Below are 20,192 nucleotides of genomic sequence, written 5' to 3' on the forward strand. Positions count from 1 at the left end.
ACCTTAAAATGAAATTAAAAGGATGCAAAATAAACAAAACAGAACAAAATCAAACAACAGAGCTCACAGCATGGCATTTACATGACATTTATTTATTTGCAATATTAGATTTCACACAGTTTTGAATTTACAAGAACAAAACTATCAACATGAAGTGTTTAATTGTGCACAAATAAAATAATTTTCACAAATAAGTTTAAAAAAAAAAATACGGAGGGGAAGTTTTTATTCAGGCCAGGATGGAACAAAATAGCACTGGCATACTTTGAGGTGTGATCTAATTTAACAAGCAAGCTAGCCAGTCCTATCAATATCAAGCCTTTTCTCAGTCAGGATAGTGTTTGGGTTTCTTTTATAATAAAACAATATGTATCAATAATTTTACAGAAAAGCTCAGTGAAATGTGTTTTATTTATGAGACAATGTGGAGTTCATAATGACTGAACACATAGATCAAAGATAAGGCAAAGTTCACAAAAAGCAGCACATCTTCTCAGTCGTCTGACTGTTGAGAAAGTGCTTCAGAGAAATGCTTTCATCAGTCAGTCAGACCAAACATTCTTACTGTCCACATCTCTATGACCGGGTGATCAAACAGCCTCAACTTTCAGGTGTGACCATGACATTCAAGCTTTTTGCCAAAAGGTGAAACAAACATTCGCTTAAATGCCTTTTTTTATTTGAAGGTAAAATAAATACGGGAAAAATACATATATATCTAACAAAAACCTAAAATTTGAAAACAATCATATTTTGAAAAGTAAATGAAATCGCCACCAAACCATCAACTCCAGACCTTCTGACTTGTGTCTGCAGAGCTCAACAGGCTGGATCCTCTGAGAGTGGATTGTATTTTTTTGCTGCAAGATGTTAACATGCAGTGAAAACTATAAAAAAAAAACACAAACTTTACATTTTAAACAATATTTTTATGTACTGGTTCACTTACAGTGTTTCACACCATGGCATAATAAAGTCAAATATCTGACAGTACAATCTAATGTGTTATTGTGAGGAGGAAAAACAAATTTCATCACCTACAAAAATACACTTTTTATCACTGCAACTTCAGATTGCCTCAGCAACACATCAAAACAATTCAAAGACAAACTATTATTACACTATTATGAAAGTTTTCATAAAATGTGGCCTGTACAATGCACTTTTGTGCGTAAAATTCAATTCTATGGCCTTGCTCAGGTTCTTTGTCCCTTACAGGTGACAAGGCAGTGACAAGGATGAAATGTTTTAAGCTCCAACATTCGATCCCCGGACACAAGACGGCTTTTCAGAGGCTAAAACGACAGATGGAGGCCCTTTGAGGAACCTCCAGCAGAGCTAAAATCAGTTTAATAAATTACATTCATCATAAGATAGAAGAGAATACATCTTAAAAGTGTCCTTCTCTAATGTTAAGCTAGTAAAATATCCAAGTATACTCCTTATATTCCATCCAATAATGTGTAAAACTTTACACAATGAAATTACATGAAGAACCAATTGTGAACAAATGCAATGTCTCTAGTTCGATTGTCTGTGTTAATCACACACAAGCGTACATACACACACATTTTCATGAAACAAAATGTTGATATTTGCAAAACAGGGAACATTGAACTTAGATGAACATTACACATGAGTGGAAAGTGTTTTTTAACATCAGTTTTGATTTCCAATACCCACTCTGTCCGTTTCAAACAAAGATGGGTAACTGTATGATCAGCATCAACCACACACAACTTACGCCTCACTAACAAGCATACCTCCTTAAATTCTACTTTCCTACATAAAGTATTGTACTGTGCATAAAACTAATAATAAAACATTGTCGTACACTATGTGATCATCTTAAGAGAGGAGCAAAATAAACCGTTATACATAGTACACATATACAGGTTTGAGCATCAGTGGAAATTAATTGAAAGAAATCTAAACAGGTGCACGCAAATTACTAATGCATTGCAAAAGACGACTTTCTAAATGTGACTTAATTAAGGTGAATTATTTTTTTCACACAAAGCCTTTTAAATATGCATGGATATCCTCATCTGCACAATTCTTTAGGCACTTATAACATTCAAATAATACAGTACTGACAACTGACTGCAACATTAAGACTAACAGTTCACACACCGCTCAGCTCAACCCTTTGAGGATTACAGGAACTTTAGTTTGAATATGAGCAGTAGCTAGTACTTCCATACTATTTTACCGAGCTAACTTCCATTCCTGTGGCGGTTCTTCTTAGAGACATGGTTTACAGTATCGTCAAAGTGACCCAGAATCTGTTTGACACAGACATTTCAGTCTGGTCTGGAGTGTTAGGCCAGTCTTGATTTTGAGCTTAGATTAGTCTAATTCAAGTTAGACCGTTTCAAAAAAAAAAAAAAAGAAAAGAGAGAAAAAGAAAAGGAATGACTTTAGCCACCCAACCCTCTCAGGATTAGTCAAGCCTTGTCCACACATATGCAGATACTTTTCAAAACAAACATTTTTGCCTCTTGTTCACGTGAAAAAGCGTTGTAGGTCACAAAAATAGGAGATTTTAAAAATGCATTCTACAGAGCAGATTTTTCAAACTCGTGCCCATTGTCGCTTTGTGTACAGTACGAAGCTAGCGCCTGAAACAACAACAGCGGACTACCATTTTGTTTATGTTAGGTTAGCACTAATAGCACTAATGTAAGTTTTCTCTACTCTGTCTAATTACTCGTCTACAACTTAACTCAGTGTTTATCTACGGTTATGGATCATTTTATATAAATAGAATAAGCTCATGATGCATGATCAAAATGTTCTTTAGGTGTTTGATGTAGACTTAAATGCTAGCGACTGGCCCAGCATGCTTGTTTTTTTAAAGGGAGAAATATATAAATATCTGTCTAGAAAAATATCTTTATACATGTGTGTGGACAAGGCCTCAGCACCAGATGCTTTTATGGCAGAAATCATTGACCAATGCTGAACAGTGGCACCAAATGACAAAAAAAGAGGAAACGTGTCTCTACTACAGCGGTGACGAATTCATCAGTCGTTTTTGTTTGTTCAGGGAAGCTGTCTTGAGCCTGACTGACATGCCAGCAAAAGTGAGCTTGAGCCGCGTCTCATTAAAGCTCCTATTTGTAAGATTAAGTTGATTTTTGAATCTCATTTCCAACTCGTCAAATACTGACGCTTTGGGATTGTAGGTCAGGTCGTCCGCCATCCGTAAGCATCAGTATTTGACAAGTTAGGAATGAGACTCAAAAATCAACTACTTTACAAATAGGAGCTCAGCTCAGCTCGGCTACAGGTCTGTGCTGTGTTGACATTTTATACTACTGGAGATGTTTTTGTATCATTACACTCCTTTACTCCATTACACATTTTCCTGGTAAAATGGATTTGTAACTGTTGAGCTGTTAAATATGGTTACTTGGTCAGCCACTAGCCCTACTTAAGATAGTCAAGAACCGGACAGCTTTGTGCAACAGATGAATTTAAATGTCTTTCTGAAGTTTGACGGTTATTTTATCTTTGTAAAACCAGCCCTAGAAGTGAAAACCACCCACAGATACTCCATCAAGTCAAACATAACTGAAGAGAGGAACATTTAACTGCTTTAATCAATGTAACCTCACTGCCTTAAAGAAAAAATAGTCTGTGCAGCAAAGGGATTATACAGTATCTCTCAGCAAACATACTGTATATGCAATGCAAAGGCACACCAGGAGGTGGAGCATTGATCCTGTTCTCTGGGGACGACAGGGTAAACAATGTAGATGGACTGCCCTCAGCACATTTGAAAGAAACTGCCATACATTTTACAATGTGGAATTTTAAGATAAATAAGTGCTTTTTACTAGTTGGTTTCAAACAATGAAATCTGGCACTAGATAAACAATCATTAATGTGAAAAACCTTAGTTTACTTAAAACATTCATAAAGGAAAAAGTCATTTTAACAATCTCCAATACAGGACCCCTTTACACCTGGTATTAACATGTCCACACACTGAAAACTGATTTCAGATTAGATCTGTCTTCTCTATCTCTTGTAATATTTACATAGTTGAAAACATTTCTGTATGTTTCCATATCAGTTAGTATGAAGGTGTTACATGGTATCTGCACTGCACATGTGTTTTCTGGTTAAATATGTTCAGAACAGCTCATTTTTATTCATGAGCCTCCTTTATGTGAACTGGAGACATACTGCATTTCAGCTCATTAAGAGGCTAAACACACCTCTCACCTTGTCAGAACTGCTTCAGGAAATAGAAACCAGGATATTATGCACATAACTGAGGATGCATGTTAATGCAGGTGCAAAGGCGCGTACACACAATAATCTTCTGTGACACCTGCCTAACGCAGTATAATCCCAGTAATTGAGCTATGTAATTTCTTATGTGAGATCAAAGTAACATCATCAGTGATGTTATCAGCATGCAGCTTGTTGTAGGTTGTGTGTGGTGTTAACAGAGTATTTACAGAGCAGTTGTTTGGGGTCTTTAACAGCAGCAACACAGCACTGACTTCTGCTCCTGGTGGTTACTTGAGGATGATCTGCATCAGGGACAAAAGACAGTCGCTTAGTTTTTTAATAGAATGAAAATATAGTCGGTCCAAATGTGTTTTTGTTACATGAATAATGTCAAGTGCTCATCAAGAAATATGAAATGAAATGAATACCTTAACCCCTTAAATTTACAATGATAATGGTCTTAATTTCCCATTAACTAAAACACCTTTCACAATTTATGACAGTTTTGACAGTTCATGGCTGAACCATAACATCAAATTGAAATATCGTATAGTTGTATTTTTCATAATTGTACACACTTTTTCCTCATAATTAGAGCCTGACGATCCATGGTGGATATTAAGAAAGACAGATTAAATTAAAACCTTTCTTTAAACCTTCAGTTTACTCTAAATCTAGATTAAATGTAATTCTGTTGCACTATGATGCTAACAAAGCTCCGCTAATTTGGTTAAATGCATGTTTAATTTCTTATGAATCCTTCACAATAAAAGTCTCTGTCATTTTGTTATTTAAAGGCTTTTATTATGAAGCATCACAATCAGGTGATGTTGGGTTTTCACCAGCAGTAACATGTAGCATTAGCTAACATGTAACTAACCTTTTAGCTAATTAGCAAAGAATGTAACATTTTGTTAAGGAATCCAGAACAACTGATTTAACACTGTTTAACTTTGGTTTACATCAACAAACTTGGTTTTACTAAGCAGAGGTTAATGTTTAATTGTGCATCAGACCTCTGCTTAATTAACATCAATGTACTCTTTTTAAACCCAGTTCTGATAAACTCTAAATTGATCCTTGTTGGTGCAAAGCAGCCTCATAATCTAATCATAATAATCTTTCTATATGCGCATATAACACTTCACATATGGAACAAATATTTGATCTAAAATGATCAAAGGAATATTATATTTCAACAAATATTTTACTTTGACTCCTCTAAAATCTCCACACATTAAAAAAACCTTCAAATGGTTTAGTCTGGGCAGAGGCGATTATACCAAAATACAAATAATACAAATCTCAGAGATATACACACACCCACACAGCTCTACATCGCCACAGATTAGAAAGTGTCAAATACAAAACTGAAACTCTAATCAGGACAGCGTATAAAATGAATGGCAAATATTAACTAATTAATAGAGGCAGTACCTAAGCTACTACTGTATTTCGAGTATCCACTACACCTTTCAGAGAACATTTTGAACAGCATATTGAGTAATGAAACAGAAGCTGACAACGAATGAAGCAAAAACATGCAGTAAACAATATATGCGACGCAAATATTTCCAGATGAAAGACCTCTGAGTAAGGTGGGGGGTGAGATGCAGCCTAGTCCTACTGGATACATGAAGCTTAATGAGAGGCAATGCAAGCAGGGCAACGCTACGCAGGTGCTGAAGCAACTCCCCTGATTTAAAGATGAAGCACTTATTCAGAGCTCAAGGATTTATGACAGAAAGCTTTAAAAAGGAGCAAACCTGATTGGCTGGTGCTGTTGCTGCGTAGGGGACACTTGTGGCGGGAGAAGTGGCTGCAGAGACAGTAGCAGGCGTAGCACTGTACATCATGGGGACTTTTCAGGAAGGGAACCATGAAAGCAATGAAAAGGGAGGTGGAGCGTTATGGTAACCATAGCAATGTTTTTTTTTTTCTCTCTCTCTCTTGCCAGGCAAATACAAAATGACATTAGCAGAAAGCCATCATTGAGTTAGACCAGCAGATGGCATGTGATCACACAGCAAAGCGAGACAGCAGGGGAGAACATAAAAGCAGGGCTGATAAGAGATAAAATTAGGAAATCTGTCCAGGATATGTCATCCCAAAAGAGACGGCATGTACAGCAATGCCACCAAACATGATCAAAGTAGTTTTATTAAAAGATATTTGTGGAGATTTGGAGACCTAAAACATTAAAGTTAATTTAAGAGATTCTGATCATATTTCCGTATTGCAGGGCAATTCTACAAAGAAAATCCACCAAAATGCTTACGTTTTTAAATCATGTTTGACTAGCTGAAGTGATGTTCAACAAAGGAGTATTAATAATATATTATATATATATTAATATATTATATATCACAAGACTTGGCATTAATAAAAACACACACACAAATATGCAACACAAACACATTTGCAGAAGAGAAACAGTAAAATTCCTAGAAAGAAACCAGATTAATGAAACCTTTACCAGTGTTCTCCGCTGATTATGAGGCATAGTTTATAGAAAAATGAGAAAGGGACCTACCAATGCTGTTAGCAGGAGACATGCAAAAGACAGAACCTGTGAGAGAAAAGCAATGCATAAATTTACATGTTCAAGGCAAATAGACTAAACACCAAGTTTTAGTTAAGAAAGTTTCATTTAACCACTGTAGTCTCTGTGTCCTGGTATTGTGCATGCTGGCATATTGTCTCACTGTCACGATTTACTTGGACACTTGAAGAGAACAGAGCGACTGTGAATGTCATTACGTAATAATGCCTGCGCTTTTCCCACAATGACAAGTCAACATTTCTGTTGAGGCCTATGGCAGGGCCTTGTAATTAGAGCTGCAATGATGATGACATTATGTTTTAGAAATGTTGTTGTCTTCTGAAATGTGGTTGTGTTTTCCGAAATGTTACGTTTTGTGAAATGTTGTCATATTCTGTGAAATGTTTTGTTTTGTGAAATGTTGTGTTTTCTGAAAAGTAGCTGTGTATTGACACTCTGGGCCACCATGCTTGAGTCATTTTTCAAACAAAAATGTCTTAACAATACATCCACCCTGAGAAAAACAACTGAAGCCAGACATGACATATTAAAACGGAAAAGTGGATAAAATGAGGCTCACCTGCAGGATAAAATGCAGCAGTGGACTGCTGCAGCTGTGTGTTGGCCAGAGCCTGTTGGTAGTGCAAAAAACTGGGGCTGAGGAGAGAGCTGGCCCAGCTGCTCTTCTCAAGTGCTTGTCTCTTTGGTAGGGGCTGTAGGATACTGTGGGGAAAGCCCTGAAAAGTAACAAAAGGAGACATGACACACCAAAATATCCAAATATCCATTCTCTCTATTCAGCTATGCACACTTAATATTTAGTATTCATAAAAAAATGTGATAAAAACAGCAAACACGGCTACACAATAAAGGTGACATATCACATTGTGGAAAAATCAAGCATGGTTTTAGAGTACAAAAATGCATGGAATAATAATATTTATCAAAATAAGCACTTAAAGATACTGACGGTGACTATGTACACAAGACTTGAGGAAGCTTTAAACCACAATGACAAAAATTAAAAGTTATCACAGTACAATTAATAGCTACAACCAAAGCAAAAGGTGAAAATACCAGGTCTACAGTTGCCTCGAGGGATCGCTTCATTGCTTTGGCAGTCGACTGAGTCTTTTAATAGCAGGCAGCGAGCACATGATGGCAGTGGGCCAATGGGATTCAAGCGTATTAACATACAGGTAACAGCAAGCAGAGGTGCGTCATGGGGGGACAGCATTGTGGATAGGTGAGAGGGGGAAAACAAAACAAAATAATCTGAATGTAGTATACCACATACAACACAATATGCATGCACAGTAACCAAAAGAACTGATTAAAGGACACGCTGACTAAAGATTCCTTAATTAGTAGGTCAACATGTTTAGTTAATCAATAGCTTTGGCAACACAGATTTACAATCTTGTATACTATTTACATTGTAAATTGATCACTATTATAACAATACTTGATCAGCATTTGTTAACTGTAATCAAAACACTACCAATACCATGATGCGACCAGTGCAACTACAGTATGCACACTATATCATTTTGGTATACATACATTGATTTTACAGCTTTAAGGAAGGGATAACAATGAAATGCACATCAAGCATTGCAAATTTGTATTGTTAAATGAAAGATGAGAGCTAGCCAAAGGCAACATCACAAAGAAACAGCTGAAATAACCATGTATCTGATATCATGAAGCACAGAATGTGGAGCTCCATTTACTACATTCACCCTGAGGCTTTTGGTGGGATGGAAGAGGCCTCCTCTTTTCATTGTATACAACTAAACCTATTTGCTTATGCGATATTACAACCTAAATATCACACGATGGAAATAAAATGTAAATCTAAATAACCATAAAACATGACCTGAGGAGGGCGAGGAAGCTACGTGGCTTCAATGCAAAGGTCATTTCATTAAGTTTGTACTTTTACTCACACTGTATTTCACAACTGTACACTGTCCAACTGTTTCACAAGCCATTTCTCGGTTAACTGTGATATGGTAATGTACAGTATATGTTTATGAAGTGTCCTGTTTAAAGGCACAAGCTTGGAATGTAAGGTGAGGACCTGCATGCTATCACTCTTAATTTGATTGGCATGATTGGCATGTAGAACAACTACCATAAATCTAATCTCATCTCATCCTTCTTTGTAATGTTTTCTGATATTGTAAAAGGTCTGTTTACATCCATGGTGTTTGTAAACACAGGGTTAAAACAGGCTATGTTCTTCATTATCAGAAGAGAAACAGGCAAAGGGCAGATTTTCCATTTGTGAGGCAAAGACACTGAATGAGGGGAAAGGGACAGATGCATGCTGGTATTCTAACAAATAACAGGAAAGTAGTTATTTTACTTTGGCCTGCTGATTTTTTGTGTCAGAAAATGTCATAACATTGTGAATAAACCTCCACAAATCCACTCAGAAATAATTAACATAAGACTCCAGAAACTCCCTGGAAATCATCACATTTTTGTGTTTTCTTTAGTATCTATGTAACAAAGTGATGCCGCTAACCATTGTTATTGGCATACTTTTAATAGTACCAATTTACTAACTTGCAGTTTTAGATGAGGGTGGAAAAAGAGTTTAACAATGAATCCAACTGCTGATTTTCTGCTTTGTTAATCACTTCAGATCAGTTTTATAATATGCCACTGAGTTAAATATGCCATCACAAATAATAGTAAACAAATCTATAGTATAGTGCTCCACATTCAGTGATGTCATGGCAAACACTATTACACAGAAGAAACGCCATATTATTGGCGGTAGTATAGAAGGATAAGGCTCTGTCTTACCACTGCTGCGGCCTGGGCTGCCACGGCTGTCTGACTGACTTGCTGTTGACTGGTTTTGATTTTGGCCTGCAAATGCGCAGGCGGGTGAAAATACTTGCACTTCTCCCTGGAGCAGCGGCTCTTGATGTAGTCCATGCACACAGTGACAGTGTTATCAGTGGTGTCAATCATTGGACTGTCACTCGGATGAGCAAAGCGGCAATCTGTCTCCCCTCTTGCACAGGTTCCACGCTGAAACTCGCGGCACACCTGAGAGGAGCGGTTATAAAGAGAGTGAGAGGAATTCAGCTTATAGTATGCAGCCAAATTATGTCAACTCACATAAGTATTTTTTTCTATGAAAAATGACTCCTTGTGGTGCATGAATACCTCTAGTTTGTCTGTACGCTGCAGCTTCTGTGAGGGGGAAGAGGAACAAGAGGAAGAGGAGGAGCTCTGGACTGTGATAGGTGGGCTCCCAGGAACAAGAACCGGGGTGCTGGGGAGGTTGTCTGTGGGGATGAGGCTCACTCCATGGCTCATCGGTGACATGTATGAACCATAACAAAGACCAGTATTTGTGCCAAGACCCTGTATAACAGGAAATGTTATAAAGCAAGACATTAGACAGTATACTACAAGATAGCCAAGCCGAACAACACAAAAAAAAGTTCAGAGGACCTTACCACAGGCTGCAGGCTGGGTCCTGGGATCATGAGCTGCATCTGTTGGGCCAGCACGGCTGCTGCTGTCTTCTGCTGGATGAGATTGTTGCGTCCGTTTATCTCTAACTGGGTTTTTAAGTGTGAAGGTGGATGAAGATACTTGCAGTTTTCTCTTGAGCATCGGCCCTGTATTCAGAGAAAATAGAAAAGGCACAAAGAACACTTCAGATGTATATGTCCGTCGAAACTGGGGAGTAGACATTATTTTCAGACATAGGGGATTTCATTTTTGCTTTAAAATGAGATCCTCCAGCATGACAGTCAGACATGTAACACAACTGTCCATCAGCTCGAGCTACACAACTGTAGGCCACTTTTTACAGGGGATGGGAATCCCAATAGAATCGAACGCCTCCAGGCTCATCAATTACGTTAATCACTGCTGACATGTTTTTCTGATGTTTGTGCATTTAAGAAAACAATGATGTCAAACTCATGTGTAGCCCGACTGGTATGGGATTTTTGAGATCAATACAAATATTGATTGAAGAAGGGAAAAATCCAATGTGGCAGCCGATACACTGAACGTTTGAGCTGAATTAAAAATAGACTTTTTCTATGTGGGTTGGAATGAGCATGATAACGGCATTGGTATCAATAAAAGCAATACCCATCACTACTTTTTATCTTGCTTACATAAAGGAAACGCCATTTCCCCCTTTACATTTGAACATTAACTTTTTTAGATGCAGATGTGCTGCAGGATAATCCAATATAAATGTATAATAAACAGGTGTGTAGGTATCAATATCTAAGATGGAGACCAGTCAGATATCAACTCACAGAGCTCTCTATATGACTTTACAGTAGATATCATGGGAGAAGAAAAGGCTGACTGGCTATGTACTGTAAGACATCCCTGAGCTTGCCAGCTGTGGGAATTTGTAGGGGGATTTGCTTTACATTTCATCAGTCTGGTTATTAAGCTTGAGCATTACCATCTCCATTTAGACTTTAAAATGAGCCTACTAACACACTTTCTGTCAATCAAGCATCTATAGCCTAATGAAAGGCTACAATCCTCTGCCCTTCACATTCAAATCCTCCAATCAAGTTAACTAATATCACCTCATTTGCATTTCTCCCAAGAGATTTATATTAATTATTTTCTAGTGAAATAATCATGTAGATTTAACTCATCAGTATTTCATTAGTCTGTATATAGATCAGTGCCAGTACAATGCAATCACCCTCTTGAATGTATTATTTCTATACAACTTTTTGTACAACTTTACAGTTTACAGTTGCTTGAAAGTATAAAATGAAAGAAAGTATGTCATTGACTGTCCCATTTTTCCCCAAGCAACCCAGCAACTGGTGAAGTTAGTTGCCAATCTGTATGGAAGAGTTGAATAAATTTAGTAAATGGGATATAAATGGGTTCTCTGCTGTCTGAGAACATCTTCTAACATAAAACAGCTGTAGGAGCTATTCACAGGAAACAGTTGAATTTTAAAGTTGTGTATCAACAAGACTCTCACTGCTTTAATGCAAGTCATGAGATACTAGTTACAGTACTAAAGCATGTGCACATTCTTCAGTGTAATAACGTTAACTTTGTTAAGAGTAATTGATGAACGGGTAGCGAACTTTGACAGCAGTTGTTTTGATCGTTTACTTCCTGGTCACAAGCCTGAAATTACCTAATCACATGGCAACAATGTCAGCAGTGGATGAGACAAAAGAGCTAAGTAAGAAAACAACATTTTTTGGGAAATTAAATAAAGGCTTACAGTTAGTAACGGCTGACATTATAACAGTAGCCATGTTGGTAACAGATATTTAATAACTCCTTGGACAAAAGGCTTTTCATTAAGAAGAGTTGTGACATCATCACATGAATGCAATAAATAAAGATTTACTAGATGACCTCTTATTGCCATCCTCACCAGGCTATATTATTTTTTTTCCAGGACCAAACAATAATGAAATTAATAACAACAATTAATAAATAACCTTTTGTACATTGTCCATATATTGAATTTAGATAATTACATTTGTACTTTTATCCTTTGGCAATAATCTATTTATTTATTTATTTTTACTTACAAGCCAATAAAGCCTCTGCCCACTCAATTTTTAATATTATGTTTTTGTTTAAAACCATCTCATGTGCAGTATGAACTGTTGTTATCACTCTGATCTGTTTATGAGTAAGATTAAACTCCAGATCAGTGCAGTGCATGGTCCCACCTATATTTATACTGTGGATGTTCAAACTCTAAATGTCCCTAGTAAAAGTATTGTGGATACCAATTTCAAACAATCCAAGAAATGTAAACATTTGTTGTTGGGAGGGTGATGTTAGCTCATTACTTCTCCATTATGATGTAATTAACAATATTCATGATTGATCGATAGACGCTCCTTTCAGATAAAGGAAAAGGGTGGCTACTCTGTGTTAAAGCACATGGCCTTGACCACCAGGGCAGAGAGAAGACCCTCTGTCCACACAAGCTGTGTATAAACTGCCTACAGTCAGGAGATAAGACGATGACTCAACATGAGAATAATCCTAGGGGCAGAGCTGTATTGTGGGGTGATGGTGAATGTGTGAGAGTGGATTAAGGCAGCCCAGCTCTCATTCAGGGCAACTGAGCGAACAGGAGAATAAACTGGCTGTAATCCAACTGGCTGCCAACGGAGGTTTTATAGTCTACTTTAGATAAGTGATGAGAATAACATCTGACAGGTATTTTACTCCATTTTTTTAGAATTTCATTTTGAGATTGCAGTTTTGCTCTGTAGTTTGACTTATTTCTGCATGAACCCAGAAGTTGGGGCAGCTTCAGGGTTTCCCATACATACATTTATTTGTGCAGCCCTCTCTCTCTCTCTCTCTCTCTCTCTCTCATAACAGTGTTTCCCACACGTAGACTTAACTTGGCTGCCAAAGTGTCTTAACGCCACTAAAGTATATTTGGGGGACCCATTTTAGCCATTTTAAACCCAAGACCAGAGGTGGAAAGGGAACTGGCAGGAAAGGCAAGGTGAGCAGATTAAAGTAGCAGAGACTAAATAAAGTGGAGAATTAAGTATGCTAAATAAGAAATAACCCACTAGACATAGAATAATGTATTCTTTCAAACATTTTCAATGGACAATGAACACCCCCACATCTCATTTCATGTGCTTTCTAAAGTTTCCTACTTCTATATACAAGGTAAAAGTTTTTAAACATTCAGTAAGTGGTCATTAAGGTGTCACAGATGATGCAGTGTGTGCAATATTTCTTACCTTTAGTGAGTCAAAGCAGGCAATAACTCTCCCATTTTCAACTTGGCAGCTCTTCGGTGGATGAGCAAATTTGCATTCCTCATCACTACGTGAACAGTTTCCTCGCTGAAACTGTCGACAGACTTCCAGAGTTAGCCATTTTGTGTCTCTTACTGAAGAAATGTTCAACGCCATGTCCAAAGGTTCTAATCATAAATGTGATTTTTTTAAAAAGTTAATCTTATTGTCTCGTGCCTCATACACCAAAAGCTGTGAGTTGGCTCTATGTATAAAGTCCTCTTTTACAACAACCTTGAGATTCCTCCATGAGCTGGAGCAGAAAGATCAGATGGCTGGTCAGTCACTGAGAAATCACACATCAAAAAAGAAACAACCACAGATGGAGGTTTTTTTTTCTTCTGTGAAACGTTCACATGAATATTCCTCAAATGATGGTGCCCACAAAAAAGCGAGGGGATTTTAATGAAGACTTGACTTTAGTCAGTTTTCTCTGTCTTATATTATGGCTCTATTTTAGCGTTTGTTAAAATGCTGATGTTGTGCAAACTGGTGGCAAAGGGATTGCAGCTGAGGTATCCAGTGCTGGAGCTTGAGTCTGGCCTTATATAAAGCAAAAGCCGGCAATGTCCACAGACCAGCTTCAAGCCAGGATATCTTCTAAAAGGCACTTTCTGTTTGTGATCTGAAAGACAAAAAAACCAAAAAAAAACATGTATATTACTAAAACTGTGTCCAAATAAATAACATCATAATTATGGCATCATTAGTCTACAGTTGGCACATTTAGAGCGACCATAAATTATTTGTGAACACTCACGGCATCTCATGTAATTTCATCTATTCTCTGGAGACTCATGCTCATTCTCTAGAGTCATCTGTTCTTTCGCAGTTTAAAGCAGAAAGCAGATTAGGTCAAACAATAACAAATGTGATCTTGTGTAATTAGTCAAGTTATATTTAGTCATACCAGACTCTCAAGAGACTAATCGTTTAGTCATTTTTTAAGGTCTCAGCTTCTCAAATATGAGCATTTGCTGCTCTGGTCTATTCTAAACTGAAAGTCTTTGGTTGCACTGTTGCTCGCACAAAACAAGCAAAGACATCGCCATGGATGCCAAGACATTGTAGTGGACATTTTTAACTTCTTTCTGACATTTTGTCCAGATCGTCCTTCGTTGATGTAATTATGATAGTAAACCAATTACCTCCTCTATCAAGCCTGAATTAACAGCTGTCATTGAGTCACGAACTATACTAACTCCTCAAAGGACTTAAATGGATCAGTAGTGCAATGATCATACAGCTTGGACAACTCATGCATTTCTAATTAAAGAAACCCTAAACATACAGTAGCATAGTCAGTTTAACTCAACCAGATATTTTGTCCTAGTTTGTGGGCACATGCATCCACGGAAAATTAAAATCCAGTGCTCTGACTAGATCACTTTTTATGTACGCCTAAGCATGTTGATCTCCCTCAGTCCATCCGTTATTTTCTCAGCCCTGTGTCTGACACACGTCCCCAGATGAGTACCTAGATGTTTTTCCAGCCTTATGTTGCTAATGGTAGCTCGTTAGCAGAGGATACAGATTCTCATTATTTCCACTGACCATTCTAAATTTCACACGTGCAGTATCATGTGTGCACACTTCACAATTGATTTATCTACGCCATGCTTCCTCAAGAGATGTGAAAGTATGTTACAGACAGACAAACAGCTGTTGTGCTAGTCTGGGGTGTGTAGCTTGGATCTGTCATGGTAATCAATCAATTAATAACAGAACATGATCATTTCTTAAGTTGAAATCCATTGAACCATAAGATGCATGTTATGCTAATGATGCATTTGAAGCACATTATGTTGATCAGTATCCACCACTGCATTAAAAACTGCATTTCATATGACTTTATATGACACACTGTACTGAAATAAATGCTGTGCTTTCTCTCTATATCTAGTATGACCTATTTTCCATTACGCTGTTGGTTTCAATTTGCAAAGTGATTACTGAAGAGCACTTACAGCCAAATTCAGATATTGAGATATTGGCCCACCATAGCATAAACATAATAAAAGAAAAGGCAGGACAAGTCTTAAACACACATCATGCTGGAAGTCAAAGACAGGACAGGAAAGTCAGACCAGCACACTTAGTGGTAAAGCACACAGGAAGTCGCTGAGCCGGAAGAAAAGGTGGTTAACTCTTGACCTGAATAAATCTGTAGGAGAGTCGAAAAGTAACATGATCTACGAATAAACAAAGACTCAACAGTCACAGATTCAGAATGAACTCTCCTGATGTTAGCCCTGATCTTCTACTGTAACAACCGTTCGGCAATACAGCATGCTATCCCACAGCATACTGCAGCAAATTCCTTTGGACGCAAGTCAGGAAACGGAGCAAAACCTACCTCTCTCACTTCATGCAGCACTAAAGAACTTCAGTCCCCGACCAGGAATCTAGGTTATAGATACAACTTTTGAGCAGCTAACTTGTTGAAATATTGACCATAACAACGGCTTTTAGCCCCAACTCTGTCCCCCAGATTCAGAGAGAAAAGATTTTCTTTCCCCAACAGTAAAAACAGACAGTCTGTCCAACTCTGGCTGAAACATTTCCAGCCACCCCCTTCCTGCCTGACTGCCAGCCTCTGGGAAGACCCTCCCAGTCAGAAATTGGCCAATAGAAAAGCAGATGCTGATGCACTGAGTGAGCTGGCTGTAAAGCCCGGAGCACGACACTATGTGCAGTTGACCCTTTATCTACGAATACAATGTGACTAAATTCAACACTTGATCTTGCCTCCAGAATGTTTTACTGCAATGATGAGCAAGTACAGACTTAAGAAATGATATACCTACCAACACTGTGAAAACCTTCTTTACCAATGTGAGCATGTAAAGAAAGTAGCAAATCAGTGTACGTCCTGAACATGCTTTCGGACTTAGAAATACTTAATTGTGTATAATATGTGACAACTTTGTTTATAAATAGAAATACTACTAGAGAAAGCAATGTAAAGATATGTGCCTTGTACTACACGTTGACTACAGTGTAGGTAATATTTAGTAATAAATTAATATTGCAATATGTAATAGCTGACATGAGTTAACAGTATAAATAAATGCTACTTAAATGCTACAAACAACAGTAGAATACTGAGTGAGCTGAAATAAACTGCACAAAAATTACTGTTGTGAGAATTGCACGGTGAGATTATTGTCATGTTACATTATGGGATATAATACACAATGCCCTGCAAGTTTATATAGTTACTGCAAACGTAGGCTTTTTTCATAAGCTCCCTTTTGCATTATTTCCAGGTCGGTCATAACTCCATCAGTCTCAGTATGTTTCTAATGCAATTTTATGTAATTAAAAACTGGGTAATAAGCCAGGTTTTTCAACTTGGTTTTGTTTTTTGTGTACGGCTGGAATTTGAATAGTGATATCAGAGTACATCCGAGCTTTTCTTTCCAACCCACCATACAAAATATTATAGCATTTGGTGACATACTTTTCTGAAGCCATTATTCTCAAAAATCCCCTATTATGCAGCGTCTTCAGCTTTTGTAACTTGTCATTCACAAAATATGATGACATGACAGTATGACAGATTTATCCAGAGCAGTTGATGTAATACTCCATCCCTGTTTTTTCAGATGGTAAACTCATGTTGCACAGCTCACGTTGTATTGTATGATAGTGATCTCTAATGAAACACATTTTCAGCAAGTAGGTGATCATTTCAGTGCATTTCTGACACTGACTCTGCCCTATAGACAACAGTAATAAGGGTGAAAAGATGCACACATACTGTAGGTACACATAGTAAAACAACTTGGAAGTGGGTTAAAAAAGAATGGACTAAAAGCATCTTGTGTGCTGTGATAATTATGTTTAAAGCCTCTACAAACTACTTTAGATAGTTAGTGAAAGGTCGTTATCTATTTTTAATTAAAGGGGGCATGTGAATTTCGCTTGTCTGACAATGGCTGTACCGCCCATACAATAGTACTGTATGTACAGTTATGTTTTAACTCAAAACAGCAGATAATACAATACGACTACAATGACAGTCAACACCTGACACCATCGTGTATCATACTGTCTTATTTGCACGTTTTGCTACTTCGAGGGTAGCATGTTTAAGTATCGGATATGCATTCTCATCCTAGGCTACTTTAGCTAGCTAATCACAAACACTTAGCTAGCAAGCTAAAGCCACAGCTGTCATGCGGCTAACATTACAACGTGAACGTTAACATTTATTAGCTTGCGTTAGCCGCACTGTTAGCCGAGGAGAGCACCTGCTTACCTCATCATCACGGATGAACCGCTTCCCAGAGGAATCACGCACCAGCAAGGGCAGACGACACAGCCGTCCAACTGAACTGAGGGAAAAACAAGATGTCAAGTGGTCGCGAAATGTCTCGTTCAACAAGCCGTTTAAGTCATGCTCCGTTCGTACGACTATAGCTTGTTATTTCGTCCATGTATCCGACCTCATTTCATCCTTACTTTGTAGCACTGCACAGATTTAAGCAACAAGCTTTTGACAGCTTACTGTACGATCGTCAGGTTAACGTGATGAGGGGTTTCCCGGTGTGCGCTGAGCCTGAGGACTGACTAATAATTGAGTGTGCAACATTTAAAATAAAGAAAAGAAATCGAAATGTTATTTCAAACTGTAAATATATAAAATAGGCTATAAAGTAATCAATTATAGGCGAAGAGAGGTCATTCTTTAACTCGTAGCTCCTTCGTCCCCCCTACGACCGCAAAGTGGTACGATCTACACGAATGCCAGTAGGCTAAAAGGGCAAGGGTTTGCTTGTTACCAAGGGAACAGCAATAAAACCATGTGAGTTTTTCTGGATTAGTTTAATGAGAGCACGCTTTCACGCGCAAACATAAACATCCAATTAACCTGTAAAGTGTATCGATATAAATCGACAAAGATAGTGCGAAATCAAAATTAAGACCAGTGGTCTGCATTTTTCCTAAAGAGTTATGTAGCAAATCAGTTTAGGCCTAAGGGGAGACTTTTTGTTAACACAACGTACACAAAAATGCGAGTAGCTACCAAGGAACAGATCAGGAACGACTTAATAATCAATGAATTGTTAATGAGTCATTGCTGAATAATAGTGATTTAAGGACTGTAGCCTATGTTGAGTAGAGACCAGATTGGGGGATGCTAGCTATATTTATTAATCATTAGTTAATGATTAGTTCATACATCTTTGAAGAGACATACTGAGCTCTTCATTCAAACATCAAACTAGTGATATTACTAATTGTTTAATCATAAGTTACTCGTTTTGTGCACCTCCAAGTGATGAAACATAATACTAGTTATCATGCACACTCATTCATTAGGCTACTTATTATTTAATTACAGTTACCCTTCCTGTGCACCCTCAAGTAGCGCATAACACTGAGAGTTACCAAGTGGACTCATTAATAAGTAATTACTCAGTCATTAGTTGCTGTTTCTGTGCACTTTCAAGAGCTACATTTAACCAGTATGCATTGATTCATTAATATAGTATCTCCCAGTCTGTGATCATTATCTGTTATGCAGTCCTTGAATCAGTTATTTAGAGATTACTTATAAAGGATTCATTAATCATCAAGTCGTTCCTACTCACATGTCTCTGTACCTTGTCAAGTGGTACTTTTTTTAAAGAGTCATCATGAAAAACATTGGACTTGTACAGTTGGAATAAGAAGCAAAACAGTAGCCTAGAAATAGCAGCTAGAAGCCTTCACTGCAATGTGCACTTCAGGGAGGTGCTCAGTGTGGGTAGAGTCAAATGTTTGACTACCCACAACAAACAGACGTAGCCAAAGACACATGTTGAATGCAAAGGAAGTTAACTACACCTTTGAAGATGAAATACATGCTTGGACAGATTTAAACATAGATGTAACCATAAAAACTATTATTACATAGCACCCATGTTAGCATAATTAATCACCTACACATAGTGAGTCCATACTCATAGCCTACATGTGATAGGTAAAACGATACATACTGTTTGATAATTCACCCCACAAGCCAATTCGTAATTGCACCCGTATTTCTCTATATGCAGTTATTATATTCAAGATGTATGTGCAATATGTTTCTATAGGCTGAATTGTTCATAATGGAGTGCTGTTTGCAGTACTGATGAATATGCTGTTGGGCTCCCACCATCAGGTGGTGCCTTTGAGTCTAGCAAGTTCTAAAGAAGAGGTAGCAGAATAAGAACAATTTCTTTTCTTTTTAAAATTTGGTTAATTAATTTTTCATAGAGAATGGACACACGCTGTGCTGACTGCTTTGCAGTTAGGGGACAAACTGGTCCATATTAATCCAGCAAAAGATATATAGCGATAGAAATAGAAATAGAAATAGAAAGTGGTGCTTAAAGACTGTTAGACTATTGAAACAATCGTTTCCTTTGTAATAAACAGGTTAGTAATGCATCAAACTCCAAATGGTTCACCTCAAATGATTCAACTATAAACACATTGTAGGTGAACTGTAACAGCTGTATACACTACATTTTTATTTTTACCCTACTACTGTTGATGTGTGATGAAAACACCAAAGATGTGTTATTTCAATACTACTCCTGTAGTGGCTCACAAAC

The 20,192-nt window shown here is 37.5% G+C and overlaps 1 protein-coding gene across 1 annotated transcript; it reads right to left on the minus strand.

Annotated features, from left to right (window-relative positions):
- Positions 1 to 71: 71 nt before the first annotated feature.
- LOC311262766 (muscleblind-like protein 2a) lies at positions 72 to 18,298 on the minus strand. Its single transcript, XM_084362467.1, has 9 exons — positions 17,867 to 18,298; positions 13,546 to 14,227; positions 10,270 to 10,434; positions 9,974 to 10,174; positions 9,605 to 9,853; positions 7,865 to 7,918; positions 7,368 to 7,524; positions 6,779 to 6,814; positions 72 to 4,547 (listed from the first exon to the last, which is right to left on the minus strand). The coding sequence occupies exons 2-9, from the start codon at positions 13,717 to 13,719 to the stop codon at positions 4,423 to 4,425; spliced, it is 1,161 nt and encodes a 386-aa protein (XP_084218593.1). The 5' UTR covers positions 13,720 to 14,227; positions 17,867 to 18,298; the 3' UTR covers positions 72 to 4,422.
- Positions 18,299 to 20,192: the final 1,894 nt, after the last annotated feature.

This window comes from Pagrus pagrus (assembly GCF_965226575.1).
Source record: "Pagrus pagrus genome assembly, chromosome: 9".
Taxonomy (NCBI): Eukaryota; Metazoa; Chordata; class Actinopteri; order Spariformes; family Sparidae; genus Pagrus; species Pagrus pagrus.